Consider the following 11,232-nt stretch of genomic DNA (forward strand, 5'->3'; position numbering starts at 1 on the left):
TTTTATTTAAGAGAGTACCTTGAAGATCATTGGCATTAATAGGTTTACATCTACCAAATTGTTTTTTTTTTTAAGATTTTATTTTTAAGTAATCTCTATTCATAACGTGGGGCTTGAATTTATGACTGCGAGATCAAGAGTCATGCTCTACCGACTGAGCCAGCCAGGGGCCCCACTACCAAATTGATTTTTTTTTTTTTTAAAGATTTTATTTATTTATTTGAGAGAGAGAGAGAATGAGAGAGAGCAAGCACATGAGAGGGGGGAGGGTCAGAGGGAGAAGCAGACTCCCTGCCGAGCAGGGAGCCCGATGCGGGACTCGATCCAAGGACTCCAGGATCATGACCTGAGCCAAAGGCAGTCGCTTAACCAACTGAGCCACCCAGGCGCCCTGATTTTTTTTTTGTTAAGATTTTATTTATTTACTCGACAGAGGAAGACACAGCGAGAGAGGGAACACAAGCAGGGGGAGTGGGGGAGGGAGAAGCAGGCTTTTCCCGCTGAGCAGGGAGCCCGATGCGGGGCTCGATCCCAGGACCCTGGGATCACGACCCGAGCCGAAGGCAGATGCTTAACCGACTGAGCCACCCAGGCGCCCCCTTGTCTGTTTCTGATGGACGTGTAGATATGGATAATTTTTCACTGTTATAAACAAATAATGAACATTCTTCCTCCACATTGTTTTGTCTCTGCAAGTATTTTTTTTTCTTCAAATATTACTTTAGTACTCTTTTAGGCTAAGAAGAACTAATTAATAGAATTCCATGGTGGTGTTGTCTGAATGTTTATGTCCCCACAAAATTCATATGTTAGAATCTTAACCCCCAAAGATGATGTATTAGGAGGTGGGGCCTTTGGGCTGGGAAGTGGGCCCTCACCAGAATGCAACCTTGCTGGCTCCTTGATCTGGGACTTCCCAGCTTCCACAACTGTGAGAAATAAATTTCTGCTTTTATAAGCTACACAGTCTCTGGTATTTTGTTATAGGAACCTGAATGGACTAAGACACATGGTCCTGTGGTATGTGAAATACTCACAGTGTGCATAACTTATCAAGGGAAAATGATGAGAACGTGTTCCTGTCCCTCTTTTCCGCATCATCTGTTCCACCTTAGATTGCATCGGCATCTGTTGTTACAGGCATCATTATCATTTGAGGACGTGGCTGTGGGCTTCTCCTGGGAGGAATGGCAGTTACTGGCTCCATCTCAGAAGGACCTGTACCGGGAAGTGATGTTGGAGAACTATAGGAACCTGGTGTCAGTGGGTGAGGACGGCATCACAATCCGTTGCCTTTTCTTTCTCATTCAATAAAATTGGTAGTGTCCCTGAAATATCTCCTGGTTTGGACTAACACATTGTAGAGAACAGACTTTTATTCTCCTCTTTGGCACTAGAGTGTATATGCTCTCCCTCCCCCAGGAAAAGGATTTTGCTTTACTGAAGTATAAATGATGTACAGACTTTCTCCAGTTTTCTTAGATTCCCCAAGCTTAAATACTTGGTGCCAAGTTTTCAATGATTTCCCATTTTACAGGTTATCAAGCTAGCAAACCAGATTCACTCTTCCAGTTGGAGCAAGGAGAACCACCATGGACGGTAGTGGGAGCAGCTCAGAGTCAAACCTGTCAAGGTGAGTGAGTGAAAACCAAGAAAATGGGGAGAAAGGACACTAAAGCTCCAGTGGGCCAGTGAAAGGTTAACACTTTGGAACTGTTGTGTGGAGAACTTTTCTTTTTTTTTTAATGATTTTATTTTATTTATTTGTCAGAGAGAGAGAAAGAGAGCGCTCACAAGCAGGGTGAGCGGCAGGCAGAGGGACTAGCAGGGTCCCCAGTGAGCAGGGAACCCGATGTGGGGCTTGATCTCAGGACCCCGGGTTCATGACCCAAGCCGAAGGCAGACGCTCAACCAACTGAGCCACCCAGGCATCCCTGGAGAACTTTTCTTATGCCAGTTGGTGACACAAAAATCTGAGTAACTCCTTTCTGTATCACTCTTCTTTATTCGGGCTGTTCTTTGCCTGCTATTAAAGGTTGAGGTCTTCCTTTTTTTCTCATTTCTAGATCTGATTACAGTCTTGGCTCATGTAGGATCCAGATTTCTTACCTGGTTCCCTCCTGCCCAGCTTCTGCCTGTCTTCTACTTCCCTTTTCTGCAGCGTTCCCACCTCCTGTTCCTCACCGACTTGCTCCCATACAGATGGCTTTGCACTTGGCACAGTTCTCGTCTTCTGCACATCCTTGCCCCTTTCAAAAGGGCTGAAATCCCTCCCTGACAACCCACCTCACCTGAGGTCATCTAAAAACTACACGTACCTTGTCGCTTAGGGCACCTCAATCTACTATTCAGCCTCTGCTTCCCCAACTTCCAGGTTCTGGGTTTTTGTGGGTTTTTCTTTCTTTTTTTAATCTTCTGCTTCATTCTCATATTAAAAGTTTCATTCATTCTCAAGGCCTAAGCTCTCTGTTCTCTGCTGGAGAGTCCCAAATTGACCTCTTCTACTAACGTCTGATCGGCAGTGTAATCCCCGTATGTTGCCAGCTACCAGGGCAGCTGCCCTTTGATGTCCTCCTTCCTGTATGCAAAAGCAGAGGTCCTCCTTTCTCCCAGATAATGTCTTCACCGTCATAGAGTGTATTCAGATATATTTGAAGAGTTTAGCTCTCTGTACTCTGACAGTTATTCCCAGGTTGACATCTCCCCTTCTGTAGTCTGATCAGACCTCTAATTCTATATTTTGCCGGCACCGAGGATAATTATCCTGGGAAGTCCTCTTTCCTTCAGCTTTTGTGTTGCAACCTGAGATCATTTTTCCTCCTGGTGAATCCTTTTACTCCTAGTGCGTTTTACTTAGGTTCTGCTCTGCTGCTGTACACGTTAGGTGCTTAGTTACCTGTGAGTTGCCTTGAATTTTCTGTATTATTTCTGACAGTCTCTGCTACTTATATTAGATTTTATTGTTTTGAAAAGGCCTTAGGGAATTGCACACTCTCAATTCCCACCTCGGAGTAGGCTGTGATCATTTAGTCTTGCATTGCACCTGTTGCTACACACATCGGCTGTCTGCGGTTGTTCAGTTAGTCCCTTTTAATGGTATGGCTGTATTCCTCTGTGGGCGGGGGGGCATTAAAGTGGTGGAACTTGATGAGAAAACAGGAGGAGTGAGAACTGGTTAAAAAAACAGGAGGTCCACATATATTTAGAGGTTGATGAGATAAGAACCCAGCTGGGTAGAGTGAGAAGTATTGGGACTATGGTGGGAGGAGGGTCAGAAAATGTCCCAGAAACAAGTGACAAACGTATTCCAAAGAGGAGGAAGTGATAGATTTTATTGAAAGCCACAGGTCATATAGTGTCCAATAAGCTGAGGATTGGCATCTGTGCATTTGATTGTGTTGCATTTTTACGGCCAGATACCGCCTTCCTTCACCTTGATCTCTTTTTATCTCCACAAGTTCCAGTGCACAGTTGGAACTCCCTCTTTTCTAATTTTTCTGTACTTTGTGTCTACACTGCACTGCCTCAGTCATGATCACATGTTTTATCGTATTGTTTTATGGTGGGTATGAGGCTTCTTTTTCCATATGGAGAAAAGGCCTCTATGTTAGTCTTCCTTACCGCATGTAGACTAGATAATCATTCACTGACAGCATCACTTGCATCTGCTTGTTCCCCACATCTTGAAAGTAGGTCTTATTTTGTTTTGTTTTCTTTTTAAATCAGGGATGTGTGTAAACTACATGGGAACTTTTTCAAACCACAGGCTTTGTCTCTGGAGATTTGGTTTCTAATCTACTAGAAATGGGGAGTGCCCTGAGCATATGAGCTTGGAAAAACTTAACTAGGCCAGCTGTGCTTTGATCCGTGTAGTTGAAGAACTGCCATCCTACTGCACTCTGAAAGAGCTGGATCTAATGAAGGACAGAATACCTTCCAAGTGTCAAAGTCCCATCAAAATTTTTAGGATTTGATTATGAGGCATAGACGGGCTGTTTTTGCAAAATTAGAGAAAATTGAGCTTTGGTGAAGTGTTACAGAAAGAATTAAAGTACTTTTTGGAAGAATGATAAAATAATTTCTGCAAGAAAGATAGTTGGATTTCAAGTCAAAATGATATGGGTTAGTAAAAAGATTTTAGAGATAGAGTTGAGGAAAGCAATGTGGGAGATCCTTAGTACATTGGCCTGTAGGAGACTGTATGAAAGGAAATGGCTGATTATTGTGGACTTTATGTTAATAATTGGCTTAGAAAGTGTGAATTTGGTTCTGTTTTAACTTTTTGTGCTATTTGTAGATGGTCTTGCTTGATAGCTAGGGAGTAGCATTGAAACAGGAAGTTACAGCTTGGAATTCTAGGATAAATGGAAGATAAGGCAGGTCGATGTTTTGTTCCTGGATGGGGAATGAATCTCTTAATTGGTGGTGACAGATGATGTAGGAACAGAGATTAAGGAGGAATGTGGCATTAGTTGAAAGAAGAAAATTTGGGGATGAGTATATCAGTAGATTATAATGGCAAGTACGGATATGGTTTATATGGATACAGATGACCTGTATCTGTGCTGTCCATTGTATTGGCCACTGGCCACATGTGGCTACCTAAGTGTAATTAACATTAAGTAAAATTACAAATTCAGTTCCACTGTCACTCTGGTCACCCACATTCAAGTGCTCAATAGCCACACGTGGCTAGTGGGTACCATATTAGGAAACACAGATACAGAACATTCCCATCATTGCAGAAAATTTTATTGAACAGCATAGTACACAGTTATAGTTATGATTAAACTCATTGGAGAAGGTGATGTTTCCACCAGTCAGTACAACTGTACTCTTCTCTGGGACAAGGGCAGATGGCCCGAGGACCTTTTCTTTTTTTTTTTTTTTTATTAGAGAATGTGCACATGCATGAGCAGGGTGGGCAGAGGGAGAGGGAGAGAGAAAGAGAATCTTTTTTTTTTTTTAATTTTTTTATTCTTATGTTAATGCCCATACATTACATCATTAGTTTTAGATGAAGTGTTCCATGATTCATTGTTTGTGCATAACACCCAGTGCTCCATGCAGAATGTGCCCTCCTCAATACCCACCACCAGGCTAACCCATCCTCCCACTCCCCTCCCCTCTAGAACCCTCAGTTTGTTTTTCAGAGTCCATCGTCTCTCATGGTTCGTCTACCCCTCCGATTTCCCCCGCTTCATTCTTCCCCTCCCGCTACCTTCTTCTTCTTCTTTTTATTTTGAGAGAATGAGAATCTTAAGCAGGCTCCACACTCAGCATGGAGCCAGGTGTGGGGCTTGATCTCACAACCCTGAGATCGTAACCTGAGCTGAAATCAAGAGTTGGACACTTAACTGACTGAGCCACTCAGGTGCCCCTAAGGACCTATTTTTAAATTCTAGATGGACATATATGTGTCTGGGTATATTGGACTGGGTGAGGTTGTATCATTTTTACATAGAAAATTGGAAGTGTTGACTACAGTATTAGTCTAAATAGGTGATTGGTGTTTTATATAAGTTAGTTTTGGTGTGCAGGTAGAATGAAAGGCGAAAGGTTTAGTAACAAGGCAGTTGTTGAATATTTTACCGCAGTAATCTTGGGATGAGGTGCTATAGGTCCTCCTTTCTGATTTTCTGATTCCAACCCTTTGTTATGAAAACCCACATTGTTTATGTTTGATCAGCATTTGTTTGATGTCTCTGGATGGGATTTTCAAATTCCCATCTCCTCTCCCGAGACTCTTTTTTTTTTTTTTAAAGATTTTATTTACTTATTTGACAGAGAGAGAGAGGGACAGTGAGAGAGGGAACACAAGCAGGGGGAGTGGGAGAGGGAGAAGCAGGCTTCCCGCTGAGCAGGGAGTCTGCTTCTCCCTCTGACCCTCCTCCCTCTCATGCTCTCTGTCTCTCATTCTCTCTGTCTCAAATAAATAAATAAAATCTTTAAAAAAAAAAATTATAAAAAAAAAAAAGTTATCTGAAGTCTAGAACTTTCTCCACACTCATAGGTCTAACTGGATACTTCATATTTGTTCATGAATGTATATATTATCTCAAGCCTGATGTGTCCCTCAAAATGGAGCACTTGAGTCCCCACAAATGTCAAACCTCTCTCCCTAATCTTCCTCATCTTATTAAATGGCACCAGCAGCTACACAGATACGTAAGCCACATATTGAGAAGCTATGCTTGATGATTCCCTTTTCTTCCTCTGGCATTCATTCTTACAGTGAGCCTTATCTTTTCCTTCTGTCATTGTCTTTCCTTTCTCTGCACTATGTCCTTGTTCTTGTACATTTCTCCATCTCCATGGTGGTCAGCTGATGCTGCTGTTACCCCTTGCTGAACTCTGCTGTATCCTGTTGTGTAGTCTCTCAACAGCTTCATCTCTCCAGCTCATTTTTCATACAACAGCTGTGTGATTATTGGTATTTTGGGAATTACTAATTCAGAATGGGTTGTATTCCTTCCAAAAAATGTTCAGTGGCTTATGGCCATTGCTCTTAGCATAAAACCTAATTTCTAACAAAGTCTTCCTACATCATCTATATTTTCTCATTTCTTCCTCCCTTTTCAAACTTAGCAATTTCCACTTCACTCAAGCTCAGGATAGTCCAGGTACACCAGGCTTTTTTTTATGTTTCTTGATGATGCCTAAATTTTTCTGCCTCTGGGTTTTGGCACTGGCTGTTCCTTCTTGGAATGTTCTTCATCAAGTTATCTGCATAACATTGCTCATTCTTATCCTATGATGTCACCTTAACTTGCCTTGTCTCATGGATGACTATTTTATCTAAGATTAACCTACCACTACTCTGTCATCTCCTTCATACATACTATTTTGCACAATCTGTAATTTTTTTATTTCTTTGGTTACTTGTTGATCCCCTCGTCCCCCCATCTTGCTCTCTGTCTTGTTACTAGGATGACAGCTCCATGGACACAGATTATATAAGTTGCCTTAGTGTGACTGATATATTCTAATTCTAATATTCTAATATATTATTCTAACGTTCAAATATCATAAAGTAATATATTCCTAAACACCAGCACATTCAATATTTGTTGGATGAATGGATCCATCCCCTCCATCTTGTTTTGTTCTATTCCAGTCACTGTGTGGTTCTATTTTTACTTCTATCTCCATTTTGCAAGGTCCTATTTGGAAAGAATCCCAAGTTATATTTATTCATTGTAGGCTATCCAGTGTTGTTTCTAAAGTAGCTGTTCTTCCCTTTGCTGTTTTATAATACTGTCTTTTTTCACAGAGCATAGGATCTATTTCTCTTAGGGATCTTATAAAGAGCTAGCCCAAACCATGGCAATTTTTTTTTTTTTTTTACATTTTTCCCCCTAAAATTATCATGGATGTTTTCATTGTTCTTTTTCCTAGAAGAAATATGGGAGATTGACCATATGCAGTGGCACCCAGAAAACCAAAACGAGAGTAAAAGTTTGGAAAGATATCAGCAAAGTTATGCACTTGGAAACAATTTCGATTTATGCAAAAGTCTTGTTCCTTTAACACAAAGACACAATCAGTTTGGCTCACATTGTAAAAGTTTGAAATCACATTTAGGTTTTGTTATCCAGAATAGAAGATACGCAGGAGAGGATTCTGATGAGGTTAGTGGATGCGGGAAATCATCAGTCTACATCCAGCAGGATACAATTCTTACTGGACTTAAATGCCTTGGATGCATTAAACCCAGTAGCGCTAAATCACAGCTCAATGAACATCAAAAAACTTACACAGAAGAGAAGCCACATGAATGCAGTGAGTGTGGGAAAGCCTTCTCCAGGAAGGCACAACTCATTAGGCATCAGAGAACTGAAAGAGGAGAGAAGCCGCACGGATGCAATGAATGTGGGAAAACATTCATGAGGAAGATTCAGCTCACTGAACACCAGAGAACTCATACTGGAGAGAAGCCCCATGAATGTAATGAATGTGGAAAAGCCTTCTCCAGAAAGTCACAGCTTATGGTACATCAGAGAACTCATACAGGAGAGAAACCCTATGGATGCAGTGAATGTGGCAAAGCCTTCAGCCGGAAGTGTCGGCTCAATAGACATCAGCGATCTCACACAGGAGAAAAACTCTATGGATGCGGTGTGTGTGGGAAAGCCTTCTCCCAGAAGGCATACCTCCTTGCACATCAGAGACTTCACACAGGAGAGAAGCCTTATAAATGCAGTGAATGTGGAAGAACTTTCTTTTTTAAGTCGGACCTGACCAAGCATCAGAGAATTCATACGGGAGAGAAACCTTATGAATGCAGTGACTGCGAAAAAGCCTTCAGGAGCAAGTCAAAGCTCATTCAGCATCAGCGAACTCATACCGGAGAGAGACCATATGCATGCGGTGAATGTGGCAAAGCCTTTGCCCACATGTCAGTTCTCATTAAACATAAGAAAACTCATACAAGAGAGAAAGCTATAAATTCACTGAAGGTGGAGAAACCTTCCTCAGGGAGTCATAGCTCTTTATACATGAGTGAACTTGCACGAGAGCAAAGCGAGATGAACACAGTGCCTGTGGAAATACCTTCTTTGGGAACTCAACCCTTGTTAAACCTCAGTGAGTTCCTCGGGGGTAGAAATGTGGTGTTTGTGGAACAGCCTTTTCTAAGAAGTCAGGCCTCAGTAGATAATAGGGAATTTGCACAGGGAATAAGTCTTGCAAATGCAGTGAATGTGGCAACACCTTCGGTAATAAATTATGTCTTATATGTTACAGACATTGTGTAGGAAAGAAAGTCTCTGGTACCAGAATGTATCTGATACCAGAAAAGCCTTTAGCAAGAATCCTCCACACATTATATGTCAGAGCTCATTTTGCACATAAATGCTATGGATGCAGTGGTGGTGGAGGATAAGTCTGTGAGAATTCAGACTTATTAAATTTCTATGAAATCCCACTGGGCAGAAATGCAGCTATTGTGGGGAAGCCTTTTCCTGGAGGTGATATCTCCATTGTTATCAAAGAATTCCCACAGGACCAGAACATTAGGAAAGAATGTGATGATGTTTTCAGTGATAGGTTCTACCTCATCACATCAGAGAAGTGTAGAAAGATACCTCTAGAGACACTGAATATGGACAACATTTTCAGTAAAATGTGGAAGAACTCATAGGAGAAACCCCTGAACACAGTAAAAGATGGAAATTCTGAAATAGGAATTCTATTGCCAAACTAACTAATGTGTCACAATTTAATACCTTGGGAATCTGGGAAAGACTTTTCTAATAAATGAAATCTTGGGCACTAGGAATTGAATTATGTAGCAAAAACCTATGAATATAATGAATACGGAGATACAACTTTATTAGTCTCTTATGGCTGCTGTAACAAATTACCATACATTTGGTGGCTTAAAACAACACAGTATTATAGCTCTGGAGGTCTGAAGTCTGAAATGCCTCTTGCTAGACAAGGGGGTCACAGGGCTGCTTTTCTTTTTGGAGGCTGCAGGGAGAACCTGTTTCTCTTTGTCCTTCCAGCTGCTAGAAGTTGCCTGAATTTGTGGTTTGCAGACCCCTTCCACCTTCAAAGCCAGCAATGGCCGGTCAACTCTTCCATCACTCTGACACTGAACTCCTGCCTCCCTCTCCTACACTTAAGGACCTCTGTGACTATATTGGGCCCACCCAGATAATCCAGGATGACCTCCCTATCTTAAAATCAGCTAATTAGCAACCTTAACTCCACCTACTACCTTGATTCCCCCTTGCCTTATACTGTGAAATATTCACAGGTCCTGGAGATTAGAATGTGGACATCTTTGGGGGGCCATTATTCTGCCTCCTTCAGAACACCCTCTGGCATCCAATTATTTGTCCATACTACATGAAAAATACATTCGCTCTCTCTTAGCACCACCAAATGTCTCAACCTATTACAGAACCAACTCAAAGTCTAAAATTCCATCTAAATCTTCTTGGCTCAAAAGCTCTAAATCAAGTATTGGGTGAGGCTCTGGGTATGATTTGTCCTGAGGCACAGTTCTCCTCTGTGAGGCTGTGAAACTCTAGAAACAATTCATATGGGCCTAAAATACCCAATTGCATCTTTTACTTTAAATGTCTTTTGCCATGTAACGTAATACATTTACAGGTTCTGGGGATTAGGACATGAACATCTTTGGGAGGCAGTTCTGTCTACCACAAAAACACTAGATTTCGGAGAATTCATACTACAGTAAATTCCTACCTAGCCTTTAAATAAATGTAGAGAAGCGTGTTCACAGAGTAGTAATTATCTTTGATAATTATGGTCCAAATACAGTAACTTTTTTTCTACAATCAGGGAATCTTACACCTGTGTCATTAGATGTGACCAGCATGGAATACTTTTGAAATATGTAAATCAAATGATGAACACTGGCAAAGAACTCATAAATGCCCTAAAGGAACATGAGCTTTATGTGCTGCAAATGCTGCCAAATGTATTTGTATCTATTCTGAAATTGTATAAATGAACATATCCTATTGAGTACAGAATGCATATTCCATAATGCACCTAAGTAACAGAATTCTTCACAGCCAATTCCAACAACCTTTTTTCTTTAACAGTAAATGTTTAATGTATATACTCTCATTAAATAACCAAAAAACCCAGACAAAATATATGAATGGCCTGTTTTCAGACATTGGGTAATAGGGAGATGAGCACAGCTAACTCGAGAGAAAGGAAACAAATGAAGGGAGCCTTATGACTACCTCCAGCTTACAGCCTGGAGAGAGTTTCCATTCTGTAGCATAGGGAGAGGGAATCCAATCAAATCCTGGCAGTCTCTCCAAACTGAGGCAGAGTTTAGGGTTTGGAGAATTCAAGGTGGGTCAAATTTATGGGGCAGGTTACAGGAGAGGAGAGAGCTGCACCCAGAATGAGCACATTCCTCCACATGATTTGAAGTGATCAGCACATATATGTGAAGAAGCTCCCTGGGCTGGAGAAAGAACCACTGGAAAGGAACAGGCAGAACCATCCTTGGAATTTGCACAGGTTGGGAATAATTTGTTTCCACCAGTTGGAATGGAAACCCCTCCCAACATTTGGAAAATCAAAGTGGATCTTCAGAAAAATAGTGCTTCAGTGGGGGGGTGGGGGGGGGGAGGTGTCGCTCAAATTGACTCTAGAGTAACAGCTACTCTGAACCTTCCTGACAAAGCATAAATGTGAATTTGGTAGATTCACTCATAAGTTTTAGTAGTTTTCTGTAGG

The 11,232-nt window shown here is 41.4% G+C and overlaps 1 protein-coding gene across 1 annotated transcript in view; it reads left to right on the forward strand.

Moving 5' to 3' along the window:
* LOC110572730 (zinc finger protein 208-like) overlaps nucleotides 1-11,232 on the forward strand; it is a 90,993-nt gene that overhangs the window by 45,546 nt on the left and 34,215 nt on the right. Inside the window, 1 exon segment of the mRNA XM_044911375.1 lies at nucleotides 7,721-8,415. Within this exon segment, the coding sequence (XP_044767310.1) occupies nucleotides 7,721-8,415 (695 nt within the window).

Source organism: Neomonachus schauinslandi, chromosome 16, assembly GCF_002201575.2.
Source record: "Neomonachus schauinslandi chromosome 16, ASM220157v2, whole genome shotgun sequence".
In the NCBI taxonomy this organism is placed as follows: Eukaryota; Metazoa; Chordata; class Mammalia; order Carnivora; family Phocidae; genus Neomonachus; species Neomonachus schauinslandi.